Source organism: Erythrolamprus reginae, chromosome 3 (genome assembly GCF_031021105.1).
Source record: "Erythrolamprus reginae isolate rEryReg1 chromosome 3, rEryReg1.hap1, whole genome shotgun sequence".
NCBI lineage: Eukaryota > Metazoa > Chordata > Lepidosauria > Squamata > Dipsadidae > Erythrolamprus > Erythrolamprus reginae.
In genome coordinates, this window is record NC_091952.1 from 147,254,878 (window position 1) to 147,277,100 (window position 22,223).

Consider the following 22,223-nt stretch of genomic DNA (forward strand, 5'->3'; position numbering starts at 1 on the left):
GAGATATTCTGGTCCAATGCCAAATAATAACTGATTCAAACCTGCCAATAGTGGACCCCACCAATTGGGAAATTTATTGAATAATTCTGTTGGTAAGAAAATCCTCACCTGGGGCTTTATTACTTTTTAAGCTTGTAATGATGGATTGTAATCTCCTTTTCTGAGAGTGGCAGCCAAGGGGGGGGGGAGTTCTAGGATTTACTAGATCACTGCTTAAAGACAGTTCTCTGCAGGTTCCTTGGAAGCAAACAAACACTGATAATAATTCTCCCAGTCCTCAGCAGAGATTGGTATATCAAATGCAAATCTCTGTTCCTTTAGGATACCTGTGACAGAGTGGTAAAACATTACTGAGTTGTGACTTTTGGCAGTCAACTCGAGTTCTGACCAGATTGAAATGGCAAAAAAAAAATCTTTAATTTTATATATATTTTTATATTCCCTTCTTGTGTTACTAAATTAAGAACTGCAGCAATTCGCTTAACAATCTTTGATTACTTGTAGCATGAAAAGTTGTAAAATGAGGTAAAATTCACAACAAATGTCTCACTTAACAATCAAAATTCTGGGCTCAATTGTGATCAAGGATTATCTTTTTATTTAACCTTTATGTTGAATTTATACAGAACAGCGCTAGATTGGAATATGACGAGTCTGATTTTAAAGCTCGAGGAAAAACCATAAATATTTTGCACTATGCTGATGACATTACAGCTGAAGATGCAAATAATCTGCAACCTCTAGTAAAGAAAGTCAAGAGCAGAGTGAAATAATTGGATATGATTAAGAAGGTCAAACTAATGACAAGATATACAGCAACCAATATTAGGATAGATGAACTGGCAGCGGTTGATGAACTATTAGCTATAAGAGAAGCTTGTAAAGCAATAAAGAAATCTGGTAGGGTAGCAATAATGGTCTCTGAAAGGGTGTTCAGAAATTGTTCTTTATACGAAGATTTAAATTGTGCCTGCAGTGGTTTTGCCCTGTGACGTGCTATGAAAGTAAAAATTGGATTTTGAAGAGCTAAGATATAAAAGTACCAATGCTTTTGAACTTTGATAATGGAAAGGGCTCCTAGGATTAGCATAGGCTAGCCAAGAGTTCTGCTCAATCCAGAGTTCTCATTTGAAGCACCAATCATTAGACAAACTATCATATTTTGGACACATTAAATCAAGTCCTACTTCCCTTGAATACAGGCTGTGTAACAACAAAGTACATGGACTCAGTTGTGGCAAAAATAGATGATCTATTGGGAAATCTGAAGGACCAGTCTGGGGACAAACATTTCTAGATGTATATACAATATTTGTATTTAGACATTTTAATTTGTTTAAATGTATTTCAGAGTACTATATAGGATGACTATAGTCATTACACCCCGATACAGTCAATTATTCACACATAGCTAAAACATGTAATTTATCAGACATGAAAAAGCATATTGTAAATGCAATTTTGTTTTAAAAGATAAAGTGCATTCTGTGAACATTTGAATATTGAAATTCATCATGGAATCAAAGAAATACAAATAATTAGCTTTTGCCTCCTTTCAGAGGATTTTGTGTGGATTCTCTCTCTAGTTAAGATTGATTCAGGAGTTTGGTTTGCTTGACTGATGAGAAAGATGTGAATGTTTTGGCATAGTTTCAAAAATTAATAAATATCTTCTGCCACCAAGCAGAATAATCCAAGGTGATGCAGCTGTTACTACCTTTCACTTTCTTCCCCTCAACCCAGGCTATTAGAGAAGGACTATTTATTTATTTATTTATTCATTCATTCATTCATTCATTCATTCATTCATTTATTTATTTATTTTGTCCAATACACAATAATATACAATGAAGCTTATAGAGATACGTATAGTAGAGAAGAAATACGAGATATAGGAGAGACTATAGGACAGGGGACAGAAGGCACTCCAGTGCACTTATGTACACCTCTTACTGACCTCTTAGGAATCTGGACAGGTCAACCGTGGATAGTCTAAGGGTAAAATGTTGGGGGTTAGGGGAAGATACTACGGAGTCCGGTAATGAGTTCCACGCTTCAACAACTCGATTACTAAAGTCGTATTTTTTACAGTCATGTTTGGAGCAGTTAATATTAAGCTTGAATCTGTTGTCTGCTCTTGTGTTTTTGTGGTTGAAGCTGAAGTAGTCTTTGATAGGCAGGACATTGCAGCATAGGATCTTGTGGGCAATACTTAGATCATGTTTAAGGCGTCGTAGTTCTAGGCTTTCAAGACCCAGGATTGTAAGTCTAGTTTCGTAGGGTATTCTGTTTCAAGTGGTGGAGTGAACGGCTCTTCTGGTGAAGTATTGTTGGACATTATTGTATAATGTATCCCCTTTTCTGACCATTAAAGTTATGAATGGGTATGATTGTGTTGTATCGATTGTTTTTAAGATAATGGGTTTTAGTTACAGTTTTAACTATTAGATTTGTTCTGTATTGTTTTATTGTTTTGTGAGCCCCCCCCCTCCCTGAGTTTTCGGAGAGGGGCGGCATACACGTCGGATAAATTATTAATAATAATAATTATCATCTATATAAATATTATGATATCCTTGTAAACTCCCAATACGTACTTGACAAAACAAACAAATAAAATAATAAATAAATGGCCCTTTGTCTGACTCCTTGGCAGCTCTGACCCTGAAAGGTCTTTCCATTCTTCTCGGCTCCAGAGGCAAAGTTGCTAGAATTGACCCCACACCGTGAAAATAAATACTATTTTATGCCCCTCTTCATACCTTCTCCTATGCATGAGGTGACAATCCTAACTCTTCATTCCAGAGCTTGATATGCAGCCCGCACAATAATTTATCTTGTGCGTTTGTTTATCTACAATTTATCACACGAAATAACTAGAAAAACACAAAATGCAAGTCTCCTTTCCCATGGAGTAGACCAGAAAATTTTGGATATTACTTCTGTCCAACGCACACTACAAAATGCAAATTTAATATCAGGGTTCCAAATAGCACCCAAAATTAAATCGGAGTCCTAGGCAAAGTATTCCTCAAAGTCCCAATTTATTATTAGAGCCGGGTTGGTCCACCTGGGTGAAACCTGAATCTGAAGTCCTCCAGGTTTCACCACCCAGTTGAAAGTATTTTTTTTGTTTCTAACCCCTCGTAAAATATGTTCCAAGTTTCATAATATTCGGAGTCTTTTCTGTCATTCAATTTCATTGTCGGCATATCTGCTTCCGCTCAATCCATAATTTTTCTAATCTGCATATGTTCATCTGCTATCTCCCCATTTTTGCGCGATAATGATTCTAGCTGCAGTCAGAATGGGTAAAATTATATAATAATGTGGGGTTTTTTTTCAATTTTTGATCTATTATTCCCAGTAAAAAGGATTCTGGTTTTTTATTTATTTCTATTTTATGGATGACTTAGGATCTCAATAGGCAACTGATTTGATCTTCACATATTTCTGTCTTTATTTAATCTTAATAATGTACAGAATCATCTTTTCATTATTTTAATCACAGGTACGATTCTGGGTTCAGCTGCAAGAGAGTGTCTGCCCCAAAGGAGCCACCTCATTCTTCAAGCCATTTGCTTCTCACATCCAAGTTAAATCGAGCTCCAGTTTTGAATAATGAAAAAGAAATTTAACTTACCATTTTGTTTCTTGGGGAAATTCTTGATAGGGAGGAAGAATAAAGACTGGCACCTCTTTCTCTCCGAGGAGGGCAAGGAATTTGCTCTTCCAATTTACACAAAAACCAAGGGTGCCCCTTGTCCACATTTTTTAAAAAAATAGGGTGTAAAGTTGTGCCTAAAGATCCACTGCCAGAAGGAAAATATTTGCTTTATAAATAGTTGGTATTTGCTTTGTCAATGTGATGAAAGGAAAGTATTTCATCAGTTTCAAAACAATTTGGTCAGAAAAAAGACCGTTTTTCCTTTGGAAAAAGTTTATTAAAAAATGGAATTTTGTTACTATATATGTTGACAGCAACAAAGCTATTGTACGCAGAAAAATGGAAGGACACTTTGATCCTTGCCCTGCACAAATGTATTCTAGAATACAGCACACCTGTCTGGAACCCAGGTTGCATATCAGACATTAATACAATCGAGAAAGTCCAGAAATATTTCACAAGAAGAGTCCTTCACTCCTCCGCTTGCAACAAAACACCTTAATCCACCAGACTTGAAATACTGCAATTAGACAATTTACAACTACATAGTCTCTGATCTAATTTAACTGTAGTTCATAAAATCATATGCCAAAATGGCCTTCCTGTTAATGACTACTTCACCTACAGCTGCAGCAATACACGAACACGTGATAGATTCAAACTCAATGTAAACCGCTGTGAACTCGACTGGAGAAAATACAACTTCATCCATCTATTTAAAAACAGTCATTCCAATCCGGCAACATACTTTCCATTTCAACATACATCCATTCATGGGCAGGGGCTGATGATTAGTGCCCCCAGGCCTGTTGGCACAAATAATCCTGTAGGTTTTTCACTTTGTTCCTCCATGAAGTTTTTAAATGTAGAATCTTAAGTCTTCACGTCCAAGCGCTGTCAATTTGTGGCAAGAGTGTGGGCCCATTACATGTGCAATGACTAAACTGATTGGCAGTACATGAAAGCAAGCATCTCTTCAATTGCAGTGTAACCCTCTGACAATGTCAGCTGAGGCTGACCAAAGCTTCGTATAAAAATTTAGTACAAAATGTCTAAATAATATAAAGCAGTATACAGGGTGGGTTCCAAAAGTAATGCAATTGAATTTCCCGCGCCGCTCCTATTGGCCGGAGTGGGACCGAAGCACTTCGAGTAGGAAGGGGGGACGCTAAGCTTTGCCGCAAAACTGGTCTCAGTGCTCTCCAAGCTGTGGAAGCGGCAGGACGTCAGTTCTTGTAAACCTCTGCACACCGACCGTGTCACGATAAAAACTTTGAACTTTTTGAACTTTTGCAACATATAGAAATTGAACCTGATTATTTGGACCACATCATCACTGGTGATGATGAAACCTGGGTTTTTTAATACGACCCAGAAACAAAACGCCAAAGCTCTGAGTGGTACACCGACCAGTCCCCCAAGCCCAAAAAGGCAAGAATGAGCAAATCTAAAGTGAAAACAATGCTCATTGTCTTTTTCGACAGTGAAGGAGGGGTCCATAAGGAGTTTGTTCCCCAAAGACAGACAGTTAATGCTGTCTACTATGTGGAAGTGCTGGAAAGACTCCGAAAAAGGGTCATCAGGACGAGAAAAGGCATCTCCGCTACCTGGCAACTCCATCACGACAACACACCTTGCCACAACGTGATACGAGTCCGCGAGTTCCTGGCCAAACACCAGGTGCCAACGCTGCCCCCCCCCATAGCCCTGACGTCACCCCAGCAGATTTCTTTTTGTTCCCTTGGATTAAGGCAGCCCTGAAAGGAACCCATTTTTTATCCATAGAAGAGATCCAATCAGCCGTGACAAAGACCTTGTGAGAGGTCCCCAAAGACGCCTTCCAGGTCACGTACCGGTCATGGCAGAGTCACTGGAAAAAATGTGTAGAGGCCCAGAGAAATTACCTTGAAGAATTTTAAGTGTTTGTGTAAATCTGTTCAATAAATGACTTTTAAAAAAATAATTGCATTACTTTTGGAACGCACCTTGTACTCATGGTAAAATCACAATCAGTGTTTTGAAATGTTATGATGAAAGAACTCTAATTTCAGGTACTTCAGACATTTAATCCAAATAAATACATTTCCTTTTTAAACCAATGTTTTCCGCTAAGCGATAGGAATATTTAACTGCAGGGTTGGGTTTTTTAAAAAAATAACATTTTATTGTAAAACAGGTTTCAAAGATAGAGTCCTTTGAGATTGGGCAGCATACAAACTTAATAAATTAATAAATTAATGCAGGGAATACATTGAGAACTTGAATTTAACTGCTGTTCTGTTAGGGTCGTATGTGACCCGGAGCCAAGTTTGAGTCCCTGTAAAAACTTTTCCCTGCATATCTGAAACTTGAAATTTCATGACTTTTCATAATTTCAGGGGTTCTCTCTATGACAATTTTTTTGGGGGGGTGGGGGGTTTCTTTCTTGCTGAAAAACAAAAAGTCACACTTGTTGTGTTCCCGGGTCACCCTGACCCGGACCGAAAACTCTTCATTTGAAGTGCTTATATTTGGTCAATTTGAATACCTTTTTCACTTGGAAAGTAGTCTGAACATTTCTGCACACAATGATATGAAAATTGAAATGAAAAAATTAATTCTTATTGGTTTATTTTGCTGATAGAATGCGTGGCCCCCCCCATTTTTGTGAAATATTTTTCAATTTATGGATAGTTTTGCTTGCAAAATGTGTTCAATTTTACTAAAGTTGGTGTGGGATTGGTAGTTTGAATATTTCTGAATATAAGAAAAATATAAATGAACTGAAAGAAATGTTTCTTATTGGTTGTTTACAATCATAAATAAGCCCTCCCCCCCTTGGCTGCTTGCAAACATTTTCACTTTATATTTACGCAGGCTTCAAATCCGAAATATTTTTAATATCTTATGCATTCATTTACTCAATTTAACATTGCTGATTATCAAAACAATATTTTTGGGGTGGTGGCTAATTTTTTCGGGGCAAAGAAAAAAATCACGTTGAGTCTGTTTCGGGTCGTATACGACCAAGACCAAAATGATTTTTTTTAGGTACTTGAATTTGGTCTTTTTGAAAACTTTTTCCACTGGAAAACTAGTTTGAACATTTATGAACGTAATGATATGAAAATTGAACTGAAAAAATTGAGGCTTATATTTTTATTTTTATCAAAAAGCCCCTCCCCCCATGTTTTCTGAATTTTTTGTCAATTTATATTTTTTTAGGCTACAAATCTCTAAGGAATATTCCCCCAAAAGTTTTGATATACTAAACTGAACAATCCTGAACATAAGAAAAATAGAAATGAACTGAAAAAAATGATTCTTATTGGTTTATTTTTGCCACAAAAGGGCCACCACCCCCCGGCCTTGCTGTGTGCCATTATTTTCACTTTTTATATATATTTGGCTAGAAATATTTGGAATATCCTTTTGAAAAGCAAGCATATTGTAGCCAGACAACTAATCTTATGAAAGAAATCCATTTTACTAAAACCAAGTATGTAAGTTTGAAATTAACAGCATAATTTTTATATAAATTGAAATAGGGTGGGAGAGACTTTTATGTGCAAAATAAATGAATATGCATCACTTTTTCCAGTTCAATTTTCATATCATTATGTTCAGAAATGTTCAAGCTACCAATCCCACACCAATTTAGTAAAATAGAATGCATTTTGCAGGCAAAATTATCAATAAACCTAAAAGAAATTCACAAAAATGGGGGGGGAATGCACATTTATGTGCAAAATAAACCAATAAGGATTAATTTTTTCAGTTCAATTTTCATTCCATTGTCTGCAGAAATGTTCAAACTTGTTTCCAGGTGAAAAAAGCTTTCAAAAAGACCAAATATAAGTACCTAAAATGATCAATTTGCAGTCCGGGTCAAATAGACCCGGGAACATAAGATTAGGGAGTTTTCTCAAACAGAACAGCATTAAATATTACAACCGACACAGGAATTAACAATACAACCACTCAAGATAACAGGATTATCAATTGAATACATAAAACTATAATAACAGCAATAAGAACGTTATTTAATCTAAAGTAGTATATCTTAATGTCCCTTAATGATCAGAAGTTCAACCCCAAACGTAGCCGTGTACTCCCAGCCTGTAATTTGGCCGTCGGAGAAGCCCAAGAGGATGTCCTCCAAGGACAGCCAAAACTAGGGTATCCGTAACGTAAGGAGACGTCCATTTCTTTTTCACGCACCTCGAAGATCTTGATCCTCCCCAGTGAAGTCCAGCGGGCGGCCTCTTCCCTCGCCAGCTGAGCATCCCGCTTCATCTTCTCCCGTAGGGGCCACTGCTCGTCCGTGATTGGTTGCGAGACCTCCAGGTTGGGGGGGGGGTGCTCTCCAGGGCCTGAATGTGTCCCCTTTATAGGGGGGGTGATGAAGACCGACCTTTAAGTGCTGGGACTTTGGATGACGTTGCAATGTTGCTGGAGCACCCAACGTTTGGCCCTAAGCCAGCTGCCTTCAACCCCAGGCTGGTGGGTTTCCAAGCAGCTGCACCATGGGTCCTCCAGTCCCTGTTGTGTGCAAGCACAGAATTCCAGTTCTTTGGGGCAGGTGGGATCGTGGCAGGGGGCAGCTGTCTCCCCGGAGGCTTCGGGGGCTGAGTAGGCACAGGGACAGGAATCATCAACCGTTTTTGCCAAGGCTGTGATTGTGGCTTGGGCAGATGATGGGACGAAGGCTGGGACTGAGGGTGCGGAGGCCATTTAGACAGAGAGGCTGCTGGTGGGTTGCACTGGGGTTGCAGCTGGGGAGCCGGGAGGAAGCGCAATGGCAGCTTGGGTGCAGTGGTCGGAGGTTGGGAAGATGGGTGAGATGATGGTTTGGACAAAAGCTTGGCCTCTGCGATCAGGTCGTCGGGAACGGGATTGCACGGTGGAACGGGATGGGCTTTTTTGCTTGGCAGCGTTGAAACGGTCTGATTGCCCAGTGGGTGGAACACTTGCACGGACTCTATCAGTTAAGCCAGGTGGGTCTTTGGGACTGGCTTTGGGGCTCCCTCCGCTGCTCCTTTGGGGCAGCACTTCCTGCTTTTGGGGCCACCCTGGCTCATAGTTTTCCTGGCTTCCTGCTTCACTTGGCTTTGGGGCTGGCTCTTCTCCACAGCCGAAGAGGCCTGGCCTGCCGTGGAGTCTTTGGAAGAGGAAGAGTCGTCCCAGGGTTCACCAGGCGGCTCTGGAAGGACTCCGGGAAACGCCACCTTTGGGTCTTCATGGACAGCCAGGAGTTCGGTGGGCATCTTGGGCTGGGGGAGATCTTGAGCCTCCAGAACACAAGGGAGGGTTTTGGACTTCGGGGCATCTGCTACCGCCTTGGCAGAGACGCTTTGGCAAGGTTTCCCCCTCTGCTGCCCCTTTGCCCTGGTCTTAGGGGGCACTTTCTCCTCCTCCTGTTCCTCCTTGATTATTTTTTCTGGAGGTTCGTCTGTCCAAGCAATTTTTCGTTTTCCTTTGTAGACTTGTGCACTTGACCACCATCTGGAAAGGAAGGAAGAAAAATTCTTTTCAATGTCAGGAGCTCCTGCACCACATTTAACTGAACCTTTAAGCCTGACAAGTGAGGTCCTTCATGGTCCTCTGGGAAGGAGGAGATGCATGGCCCTACACCTGCCCAATATGAACCCCATCTCTCTGAAATTAGAAAAGAAGAAAGGAAGGAAGGAAGAAGAGAGAGAGAGAGAGAAAGAAAGAAAGAAAGAAAGAAAGAAAGAAAGAAAGAAAGAAAGACAATGATAGAAAGGAAGGAAGCCCAAATTTTTGCTAGGGTCTCGCTCTGATACTTCTTGAGCTTGAGAGACCTGTGGGACCTCAGTCTTCAGACTGACTCCTGACAGGTGTCTTCCCAGACAAAGATATCAAGTGGTGATTCTTCAAGCAAGGATGCTCTACCCCACTATCTCCCAGCTATGGATTCCTGTCTTAAGGGTCCACCAGCCTTAAAGCCCAGGATGTCATATGAAGGCTAACAAGGGCCAACACCTGCAGGGAATACCTGGCATCACGTATATTTCACACTCACCTTCCAACACTGGAAGGAGGTGAGGAATGTCCTCCAAATCATAACATAGGGATTAGGAAGGAGCCAAAGGTGAGCCCACAAACTGATGGAGACTTCCTGGAGGATGGTATGCCTGGGCCTTCTGTGGTTCCTCTTCAGGGGCGCTGACCTCTGAAAGGGTCAAGAAGAGAAGAGTGAGCAAGAGAAGTGGACGCTGCACCATCAAAGCTGATCCTGACTTGGTGGCTCCATCTGCCTTGGACTCCTATCAGGATTTCCATCACAGCTCTACAGCAGAAGAGGATGGGGACCGCTCTTGATTGAGGCTGTGCCTACCAAGCACCTGGTCCTGTTTCACACATTAACTCAAGAAACATATATTAAAACACATAGGACAGTGATGGTGAACCTTTGCTACCCTCGGGTGCCGGAAACATGCAGGCACACACTTTAACTTTTTAAAACCCACCTCTGCCATAAGGCATGGGGAAATTGATTCCCCTGGGCCATTCCCGCTTTACGTAGGGTTTGTCTGAGACGTAGGATTGCTTTTCTATTAAGGGTTTTAAATTGTTTTTGGATTTGCATTGTTCTGTTGCTGTGAGCCGCCCCAAGTCTTTGGAGAGGGGCGGCATACAAATCTAATAAATAAATAAATAAATTGCTCCCCCCGCATTCCCGAAGCTCTCTGGAGGCCAGAAATGTCCCCCCAGAGTCTCTGTGCAAGCCAAAAATCAGCTGACGCATGTGCGTTCTGGAGCTGAGCTAGGGCAACGACTCACGTGCCGGCAGATACGGCTCTGCGTGCCACCTGTGCCGTAGGTTCACCATCACTGACTTAGGTCTTCAAGAAACATCTCTTATTCTAACTTTAAGCTTTCTCGAAGACCTCCAAGATTGGTGGCATAGGCTTCATACATCTGTGCTTAATATTTTAGAACAATTTCAGAACAATCTACATACATATACCCGTGAAAATCTACGAAAACAATATATATATGACGGTCTTGGTATATTCGAGTTTCTTCCCGTGTATGTATGTATGTATGTATGTATGTATGTATGTATGTATGTATGTATATACATACATACATACATACATACATACATACATACATATATATATATATATAGCTTTCTCGAAGACCTCCAAGATTGGTGGCATAGGCTTCATACATCTGTGTCTAGGTCTAATCTATGGCACTGGGCATGAGAGCCAAATTTCCAAGGTTTCACAAGTAGCTCTTACCTAGAAACGAGGCTGGTTGGCTGGTCAGATGTTCAAGCGGCCACCTCTGCCCCAGTTGAAGGCCCACGTTGCAGGAGGTCTTTGGTTCTGAGCAACCTGACAGCCAATGCTGGGGATAGGAGGGTCTGGGGATGTTGTGCAGGGTGCCAGGAAGCGTTGGATAGGGAGGTGGCAGAGGTGGGTAGAAAGGCTGAGGGTAGGAGGAGACGGGAGGGTTCAAGGCTGTCAGGTCGGTCAGCTGCAGTTGCACGCCATGGAGGGTTTGGAGGTGCGCTGGAGGTCCAAAACCTTGGATTCTGGCACTGCCTGGGACCAGGTGAGCAGGCAGGTGGGGGAAAGGCGGCTGGACCCACAAGTTGGTCAAAACTGGGGCTGCCATCCCAGAGATGTTGGGAATGTTGTTTCCAAGAGCAGGGATAATGATTAATATTGGGCAACCTGGACTCGGAAGAGTCAGGCTTTCTGGGCGGTCTGTGCTATGCACTGGATCTGTAAAAGACACCCAAAGAAGGACAGAAGTCAGAAAATGGATTTTCCGTTTCTATCAGAAGACATCTGATGTCCTGAATTGGATCCAGGTCCTCATTATGTCCAGGGACGAGCTAAGCACTCTTTCCCTCCCCCCAGGCAGAAATTCATCCCCCCCCCAAGGTCCCTTCCAGCTCTGTTATTGTTGTTATATGATGAAGATGATGATGATTATGATGTCAATACCACACAGTAAAGGAGATCATTATGCTGCGTTTTGTATTTCATTACGAGTCAGGCGCTTCCCAAGCACCTAGGGCTGCGTGATGTAGCGGTGAATTATGTTTACCGATCCCAGAAAAGCAGCCTTTTGCAATTGACAGATGGAGATTTTGTCAATTCCCGTGGACATTTGAAAACCATCGGAATTGACAAAATCTCCATCTGTCAATTGCAAAAGGCTGCTTTACTGGAATCGACACACATAATTCACAGCTACATCACGCAGTCCTAAGTGCTTGGGAAGCGCCCGACTGGTGATGAAATATGAAATCCAGAATAGTGATCTCGTTTGCTGTGTTGTACTGACATAATAATAATAATAATAATAATAATAATAATAATAATAATAATAATAATAATAATTTTTTTTAAAAAACAACCACAACAGAGCTGGAAGGGACCTTAGAGGTCTTCTAGTCCACCCCCTGCTTAGGCAGGAAACCCTACACTACTTCAGACAGATGGTTATCCAACATCTGCTTAAAAACCTCCAGTGTTGGGGCATTCACAACTTCTGGTGGCAAACAGTTCCACAGATTAACTTTTCTGACTGTCAGGAAATTCCTCCTTAGTTGTCCAGGGACGGGCTAAGCACCTATTCTCCCCTCCAGGCACAAAGCCATCCCCCCACCCCGCATAAAAGGCCCAGAATAAAAGGAATAGGTAAATGAGTGAGTAATAAAAGAGCATTTTTCTTCTTTGGACAAAATCCATGGAAGGAGACCAGGTGGTTGAGCGAATCATGTAGTTTAGCCATCCTGAGTCCCATCCTGAGAGCTTTGAGAGATGTAGCCCTGCCTGCACCCTTCTTATCTTAGGTTCCTTCCCAAGACAGATACCGGTACTTGGGGACTCAAAAGTAGGGACAACCCCCCCCTCCCAATAAGTAGCTATCGCTGCAGATCTTTAAAAGGACGCCCAACTGTCTTCTTGGCCCCAGACAAACAATGCAAGGTAGTTCAGACTGATATTTGGTTTCTGTTTTCTGATACCTGTTTCTTTCCCTCACTCTGTTCCATGAGGCCCTCCCCCTAAACCTTTGAAGGGATGAGTTTCCATCAAAAACTACATTGGGAAATATTTCTTGGAAGTGGGCATGAAACTCCACTGAATACAGGTCCATAATCCAAGAAAAAGAAGTCAAGAACTTCCCAAAATTGGACTGAGAGATGGCTCGCCCCACTGGTTTTCTTCCGACTTGCTCCCTATCGAGGTTCCCATTTCCTCCCCTTGGGTAGCCCACCCCCAAACCTCTTCCTTTCCCCAGCTGTGCTGTGCGTCTAACACCCTATTGGCCTCTCAGTGAGACTCCTGGAGGAGCAAGGCATCCCTTCCTAGAGTCAGGGTCCCCAATTCCTACCTGCCATTATGGGGAAAAGGCTATAATTTGAACAATGGCAAAGATAGATGCTGCCTCTAGCCTGCCAGCATCCAGTAAAGATTGGTCAGTTAAAATGGCATCATTTAAAAGTTTTTACTCCGGTCCCTACGGCAACACCGGACATTCCGAGATGCCCAGGAGAATCTTCAGAGTAGAATCTGATGATGAAACGTGATGTCACTGCCTGGAGCACATCAGAAAAGAAGACGTCCAGGCTTTCTCCTGACCACTCACCTTCCCTGGTAGCCTGTTATCACTTTCAGGGCATAATCCATTTAACATAATCATAACATAATCCACTTAATCCACAAGATATAAAGAGCCGAGGTGGCGCAGTGGGTAGAATGCAGTACTGCAGGCCACTAAAGCTGACTGCTAGATCTGTAGGTCAGCGGTTCAAATCTCATCACCGACTCCAGGTTGACTCAGCCGTCCATCCTTCCGAGGTGGGTCACATGAGGACCCAGATTGTGGGGGCAAGAGGCTGGCTCTGTTCAAAAGTGCTATTGCTAACATGGTAAAGGGGCAGTATAAATAAATCAATAATAATGATAATAATGATGATGATGATGATAATAATAATAATAATAATAATAATAATAATAATAATAATAACAACAACAATAATAATGTTTCATTTCAAAGAGCCATCCCTATGTGCTGTAGATCTTTGGGTGTTGGCAATATACAAAGCCTTACTTAGATGGCCCTTCCATAGAATTCAAACGAACAAACAAATAAACAAACAAACAAACAAACAAATAAATAAATAATAAATAAATAATAATAAATAAATACATAAATAAATACATAAATGAACAAATGATTGATTGAATGAATGAATGAATGAATGAATAATAAACTTTTAGACTCATTATCTGACTTTCCATTTGCTATCAGCACCATTGAATTGTACAGGAAATGAAGGTTTCTTATGACACCCCTCTTTTATTTTTCATGCAAACACGTTTTTCTGTCATTTGAACAAATTAATGGCCCAAGATCTAGTCCTCAAGTTTATCTGTTGTTGTTCCAAATCTCCTGATGAATTTTGAAGTTGTTCCATACGGATAAATACGGGGTTGAGGAATGTCGCTGTGCCACCTTTCAGCATTTCCATGACATTTACAAAGTTATTATTCAAGGCTAATAAAAGGCAAGAGACTAAGACGCTTAGGTGGAAGATGTATTCAGCTGCATTTACAGGCAAGAGATTTGAAGGGTGTGATGGCCTAGAGGTGGAGCCCTGCCTTGCCTCACAATCAGGAGGCTGTGAGTTCGATCCTGGGTAGAGACAGATATTTCTCTCTCTGGGTCCGATGAGAATATATCTGCTGCAACAAAAATTGCACGTTGGCGACAGGAAGGGTATCCAGCCAATAAATACTCCGCTCCATTCAGTTGCCCAGACTCCATCCCGCAGGGGGTTATGGGGTCATTAAAAGATGATGTACAGGTTCCTCTGTAAGAAACATATTGGGATCCAAACTTGGCAGATTGCAGGTCCTGTAACCCAGAATTTTAGAGGTTCTCGGCCACTACTGGTTCTTAAAGTAGATTCAAACTCAATGTAAACTGGTCCAAACTCGACTGCAGAAAACACGATTACAGCAACAGGGTGATCAATGCCTGGAATGAACTACCTTACTCTGTGGTTTCTTCCCCAAACCCCAAAATCTTCAACTTCAGATTGTCTACAGTTGACCTCTCCCTGTTTCTAAAAGGTCTGTAAGGGGCGTGCATAAGCGCACCATTGGGTCTACTCTCCCTGTCCTACTGTCCTATTGTCCTCTTCTATCCTTACTTTTTACTTATGTTTATACAAACTACTACTATCCTATACACATTTGACAAATAAATAGATGGGTGGGTGGATGGATAGGAAGGAAGGAAGGAAGGAAGGAAGGAAGGAAGGAAGGAGATGGTAGGGTCAGCCCTTGGCACTGAGAAATCTCAGGTTTGAAAAACCCAGAAAGTCTATACAGTGATCCCCCGGGTATTGCGAGCCCGATCATTGCGAAATGGCTATATGGCGATTTTTGAACCCGGAAGTAAAAACACCATCTGCGCATGCGCGCCCTTTTTTTCTATGGGCACGCATGCGTAGATGGCGCCGGGCAGATCAGCTGCTGGGCGGCTTCCCTGGGTCTTCCCCCTCTTGCTGGCGGGAGGGCGAAGCCCCCCCCAGCACCCGTTCGCCCGGCCACCCGCCGTTCGCCGCTCGCCCGCCCTTCGCCCGTCCACCCGTCGTTCGCCCCGCCGTTCGCCCGGCTCGCCCGCCGTTCACCGCTCGCCCGCCCTTCGCCCGGCCGCCCGCCGTTTGCCCGGCTCGCCCGCCACTCGCCCGCCCTTCGCCCGGCCACCTGCCGTTCGCCCCGCCGTTCGCCCGGCTCGCCCGCCGTTCGCTCGCCCTTCGCCCGGCCACCCGCCGTTCGCTCGCTGCTCGCCCGGCCACCCGGGTTCGTTTGGCTTCGGGACATGCCGGCGGCGACATTTTAAAACAGCTGCGCGGCTTCCCAACTGAGTCCCGAAGTCAAAGACGAACCCGGGTGGCCGGGCGAGCAGCGAGCGAACGGCGGGTGGCCGGGCGAAGGGCGGGTGAGCGGCGAAGGGCGGGCGAGCGGCGGGTGGCCGTATATACACACACACACACACATATATATATACACACACACACACACACAGTAAAATACATGATGAAGGTTATAGAGGAGATACTCATAGTAAAATATATCTATGAAAGAATAGAAAAGAAGATATAGTAATAGAACATATCAATGAAAGAATAGAAGAAGAGATATAGGAATCAAAGAAAGGTATAGGAGATATAGGAGAGCAATAGGACAGGGGACAGAAGGCACTCTAGTGCACTTGTACTCGCCTCTTACTGACCTCTTAGGAATCTGGATAGGTCAACCGTAGATAATCTAAGGGTAAAGTGTTGGGGGTTTGGGTATGACACTATGGAGTCCGGTAATGGCTTCCACACTTCGACAACTCGGTTACTGAAGTCATATTTTTACAGTCAAGTTTGGAGCGGTTAATATTAAGTTTAAATCAGTTGTGTGCTCTTGTGTTGTTGTGGTTGAAGCTGAAGTAGTTGCCGACAGGCAGGACGTTGCAGCATATAATTTTGTGGGCAATACTTATATCTTGTTTAAGGCGTCTTAGTTCTAGGCTTTCTAGGCCCAGGATTGAAAGTCTAGTCTCGTAGGGTATTCTATTTTGAGTGGAGGAATGAAGGGCTCTTCTGGTGAAGTATCTTTGAACATTTTCAAGGGTGTTAATGTCTGAGATGCGATATGGGTTCCAAACAGATGAACTGTATTTGAGGATGGGTCTGGCAAAAGTTTTGTAAGCTCTTGTGTGTGAGATTGCCAGAGCAGAAGCTACGTAGAATTAGGTTTACAACTCTTGAAGCCTTCTTGGCTATGTTGTTGCAGTGTGCTTTGGCACTTAAATCTTTTGTTATTAGTATACTGAGGTCTTTAACCGAGTGGGGATTATCTGTGATAATTAGATTATTCAGTTCGTATTTGAAGTTCAGATTCTTCTTCCCAATGTGTAGGACAGAGCATTTGCTAGTTGAGATTTGGAGTTGCCATGTGTTAGACCACTCAGAAACAGAGTTCAGGTCCTTTTGGAGAGTAGTTGTGTTATCGGTGGTGTTGAAGAGTTTTACATCATCGGCGAAGAGGACACAGTTGCTTGTGATGTAATCGTAAAGGTCATTGATGTAGAGAATGAAGAGCATTGGTCCCAGTACACTACCTTGGGAAACACCGCTTTTAACTGGGATGGGGGTGGATATGGTGCTTCCTAATTTGACCACTTGTTGTCTGTTTGACAGGAATGCTGTCAAATGTATTTAGAAGTTTTGTGTTGTGGCTTAAGAACATAAGAACATAAGAAGAGCCCTGCTGAACCAGGCCAAAGCCCATCGAGTCCAGCATTCGGTATCACACAGTGGCCCACCAATTGTCCATGGGGATCTTGAGCAGAAAGGGAAGGCAAGACTCTCCCTTTCGCTTGACCCCCCAACAAGTGGTACTCAAGGGAATCTTGCCTGCCTCAACCAACATAGAGGCAGCACTTGGATATCGGTTTCAATAACCATCTATATGCTTGACATCCATGAATCTGTCTAATCCTGCCTTGAGGCTATCAAGGCTGACAGCTGTCACGACCTCTTCTGGAAGTGAATTCCATAAACCAACGACCCTCTGGGTGAAGAAATATTTCACTTGATTTGTCCTCACTTTCTTACCTATGAGCTTTAGGGAGTGCCCCCTTGTCCTACTATTGTGTGATAGAGAAAATAATTTTTCTCTATCCACCTTTTCTATCCCGTGCATGATTTTATACACTTCGATCAAGTCACCCCTTAAACGTCGTCTTTCAAGGCTGAAGAGTCCAAGGCGTTGCAACCTGGAATCATAAGGGAGGTGGCCCATTTCCTTGATCATGCTTGTTAGGTTTTCAATTGTTTCTTGCTCTCTATGGGGCTTTTTGAGAAACAACATTAATGCTCAAGCAATGTTTGCTTGCTCCACAATGCCAGACAAATGCAGGCAATATCTCCCAGCTACACATGGTTTACCTCTCAAGCCCCAACTTGTGTTTAACTTGATTACTATTTAGTGAAAAGAAGAGGCAAGGAAAAAGTTTAAGACCCTTGTGTGAGGGATTTATTCAGTTTCATTTATTCATATCACATTTATTTCAGCTTCATCCATGTGAAGGGATCAGACGTCACAGCGCTTTGATGGGTCGTCAAGTCGATAGAATTCATGTTTACATGTTTCTGGATTTATCACGGTTTTACATCCTTGCATTACGGCAATACCACCATACCTTCACAGGGGGAGGGGGGGGGAGAGAAAGAAGAAAGAATTATGGTCAGTCAAATTTGACCTTAATTGACAAGTTCACCTAGGATCATCTGCCACTTTAGACCTTGCACAAAACTATAGGAACTTCCTGGGGAGAAATGTTGATGTAGCCAAGGCTTTATTTCAGGGGTAGAATTCAGACGGTTCTGACCAATTTGGGCACATACGTGGGCAAAGCATTTGTGAATCAGTAGGGAAAGGACGGGAATAGCACCCTTGCTTAATTTGGTTCTACAAACTCAATTTTTGGAAATCCTCCTCTGCACGGAGAAATTTCAGAACTTGGACACTTTAAGAATTGATTTTGGATACCATTATGTTTTCTTGCAAAAGTACAAGGTCTCCCTTGTTGGAGACCTGCACCCTTGGCCAGTAAGTACGCCATCGTGGATGCAGAACTCTAGAAATTTAATAACATTAGCCAAAGAGGCAAAGATCACATAATAACTTGGATTAATTATGGGTGCTTATCATGAAAATCATCATTTATTAAAATATGCGTTTATTTATAACAATGATATAGCTACTTATAGTTCTTTATGGGTCATTATAGAACAGAATAATGGAATGGAAAAATGGGATAGGATAGGATGGGAGAGGAGAGGAGAGAAGAGGAGAGGAGAAGATTAAGAGAAGAGAGAATAGAAGAGAAGAGAAGATTAGGAGAGTTGAGGAGAGGAGATTAAGAGAGGAGAGAGATAGAGGAGAGGAGAGAAGATTAAGAGAGTTGAGGAGAGGAGATTAAGAGAGGAGAGAGATAGAGGAGAGGAGAGAAGATTAAGAGAGTTGAGGAGAGGAGATTAAGAGAGGAGAGGTGAAGAGAAGATTAGGCGAAGTGAGGAGATAGAGGAAAGGAGAGGAGATTAAGAGAGGAGCGAGGAGAGGAGGAGAGGAAAGGAGAGGAGAGAAGATTAGGAGAGTTGAGGAGTGGAGACAGAGGAGAGGAGAGGGGAGGAGAGGGGAGGAGAGGAGAAGACCAGAAGGGGCCTATAGGAAAAGGTAAAAGGAACCCACCTCTGTAGTCCCACCAACACTGATTGGAAGTAGGCATGAAGCCCAGAGAAGCATAGCAGGACAGGGTCTCCCACTCACAACCCCCATAGGCTGGTCCAAAAGATAGCCTTATTTCTTACCTGTGGCAGCAACTTAATCCGTGTTTTTGGCAGTTGCATCGCAGACAATCGGCTGTATTCCACCCAGACCCAATGGGATGCTCTTTCTTATCATGGGGATCCAGGCATTTGGTGGGCCACACCACTTTCCCTAGGGGAAAAAAAGACTCCCATTGAACCTGAAGCTGCGCCAAACCTACTATTGCACAAAGGCGACTAGTACACAAATCCTCTGCCGTTGCTACAAAGCATTCAATAGTACTTATTGATCCTATTGGTAAGGACCCCTGATGAGCCAACAACCTCTGCATGAATGTGGTCGGGGGTTTAGGAGACCTTTGATGGAAATGTGGGTAAAACAGATCTCAAACAGAATAACAAGAGTTGGAAGGAACCTTGTAGGTCATCTAAATTCAACAGCAGGAGACCCTACACCGGTGAGGACGAACCTATGGGACGGGTGCCACAGGTGGCACGTCGAGCCTTTTTATTCATTTATTTGTTTGTTTGTTTGTCTGTTTGTTTGGTTGGTTAGTTAGTTAGAAACATAGAAACATAGAAGACTGACGGCAGAAAAAGACCTCTTGGTCCATCTAGTCTGCCCTTTTACTATTTCCTGTATTTTATCTTAGGATGGATATATGTTTATCCCAGGCATGTTTAAATTCAGTTACTGTGGATTTCCCAACCACGTCTGCTGGAAGTTTGTTCCAAGGATCTACTACTCTTTCAGTAAAATAATATTTTCTCATGTTGCCTTTGATCTTTCCCCCAACTAACTTCAGATTGTGTCCCCTTGTTCTTGTGTTCACTTTCCTGTTAAAAACACTTCCCTCCTGAACCCTATTTAACCCTTTAACATATTTAAATGTTTCGATCATGTCCCCTTTTCCTTCTGTCTTCCAGACTATACAGATTGAGTTCATTCAGTCTTTCCTGATACGTTTTATACTTAAGACCTTCCACCATTCTTGTAGCCCGTCTTTGGACCCGTTCAATTTTGTCAATATCTTTTTGTAGGTGAGGTCTCCAGAACTGAACACAGTACTCCAAATGTGGTCTCACCAGCGCTCTATATAAGGGGATCACAATCTCCCTCTTCCTGCTTGTTATACCCCTAGCTATGCAGCCAAGCATCCTACTTGCCTTTCCTACCGCCCGACCACACTGTTCACCCATTTTGAGACTGTCAGAAATCACTACCCCTAAATCCTTCTCTTCTGAAGTTTTTGCTAACACAGAACTGCCAATGCAATACTCAGATTTAGGATTCCTTTTCCCCAAGTGCATTATTTTACATTTGGAAACATTAAACTGCAGTTTCCATTGCTTTGACCATTTATCTAGTAACGCTAAATCATTTACCATATTACAGACCCCTCCAGGAATATCAACCCTATTGCACACTTTAGAGTTATCGGCAAATAGGCAAACCTTCCCTACCAAACCTTCCCCTATGTCACTCACATAGTTAGTTAGTCCATCCAATACATAATGCGGGTTAATGAGATATCAAAGAGAGGAAAGAAAGGAAGGAAGGAAGGAAAGAAAAAAGAAAGAAAGAAAGAAAGGATAGGAGTGAAGATATAATAATAAAGTAAAATACATCAATGGAGGATATGATCCAACCAATCAGGCGTTTACAGTGGGGGTGTCCCTCTGACTCTCCTGCCAATCAGCTTAAAGATCTTTGGGAAAATTGGCGCTAGACTTCTGGTTGGGGGTCACCCCAACATGAGGAACTGCATTAAGTGGCCACGGCAACATTGAGAACCTCTGCTCTAGAGTCTCAACATCTTTTTTATAGTGTGCTGACCAAAACTGGATACAGGATTCTAGATGATTTGTTCAGCTCGATAAAGAGTTGGGTTACTTACCATTTATAAACTGAGGTTTAAAGGGATCGCTAAAGCAGGCTCCTTCGCATGTAGCTAGCATGATAGAGAGGATGAGCAGGCTGAAGAAGACTCTCTGAGAAAGGAAGCAGGAAAGAAAGTAAGTCACCCGAGAACTTGGTGGTTGCTTCAGAAACCTGCTGTTCTAAATCTTTCTGAATGTCCCCTTCAATACAGGCAGTCCTCAATTTACAACGGTTCACTTAGTGAACGTTCAAAGTTGCAATGGTGCTGGGAAACAGTCACTTTCCATGGTTACGACTTTTGCAGCAGCCGCATGATCATGTGATCAAAATTCAGGTGCCTGGCAATTGGTTATACAGTAATCCCTCGCTACTTCGCGGTTCGTCTTTCGTGGATTTGCTACTTCACTGGTTTTCAAAGGGGGCTTAAATTCATTAAATCCATTAAAAATTCCTAAAATTCTTCTACCGTACTACTGTATATTAAAGAAACTCGTAGGATATCACATGTAGTTCCAGCTGAGAAACATTGTAGAATGACTGTTTAATGAAAGGGTGGGTTTTGAAAGTCCAAATACTCATTAAATACATAAAAAACTATCTTTCCTCTACTTCACGGAAATTTGTTTTTTACGGGTGGTCTTGGAACGCATCCCCCCCAAAACCGAGGGATCACTGTACTTATGTCTCTTGAGATTGGATCATCTCCGTCTACCTCTCAGAGACCCTTAAGAGCACACAGAGTTGGCTTCCTCTGGGTTCCATCAACTAAGCAATGCAGGTTGGTGGGGCTGCAGGGCAGGGCCTTCTCTGTGGCTGCCCCGACTCTATGGAATCAATTCCCCCCCCCCCAAAAAATTTTTTTTGTATTTCTCCCACTCTAATGGCTTTCCGTAAGGCCACGAAGACCTAGCTTTGCCAGCAGGCCTGGATCCCATGAATTAATAACCATCATGTCCATATTGTATGAATGTAGTATATGCATGTTTTGTTTAGTTAGTATGAGTTTTAATTTGGATTTTATAGTTAGAATTGTATATTGGACTTCTTTTAATTGTTCTTGTATTTTTTATATTGTTGTAAGCCATTCTTAGTCCTTCAGGATTGGGCGGCACAGCAGTCAAATTAAATTATCAGTAGCCCCCAACTTACAAACATCAGTAAGTAGGTTTTGAAAATACTCAAAACATCATAAAGTCAATTTCTTAAGGATTATGTTTTAAGAAATCCAGCATTGTGCTTACAATTGACAAAAAGTTTATGGACTGTAATTCCCATAGTTGCCTGATGAAGTTTTCGGGGAAAATCAT

The 22,223-nt window shown here is 42.4% G+C and overlaps 1 protein-coding gene across 1 annotated transcript in view; it reads right to left on the minus strand.

Moving 5' to 3' along the window:
- Positions 1 to 17,712: 17,712 nt before the first annotated feature.
- LOC139164609 (small serum protein 2-like) overlaps positions 17,713 to 22,223 on the minus strand; it is a 68,152-nt gene continuing 63,641 nt past the window's right edge. The window contains exons 5-7 of the mRNA XM_070746988.1: positions 20,933 to 21,026; positions 19,077 to 19,206; positions 17,713 to 17,905 (exon numbers count right to left, since the gene is read on the minus strand). Coding sequence (XP_070603089.1) covers positions 17,797 to 17,905; positions 19,077 to 19,206; positions 20,933 to 21,026 — 333 coding nt within the window. The 3' untranslated portion in view covers positions 17,713 to 17,796. The remainder of the gene's footprint in view (positions 17,906 to 19,076; positions 19,207 to 20,932; positions 21,027 to 22,223) is intronic.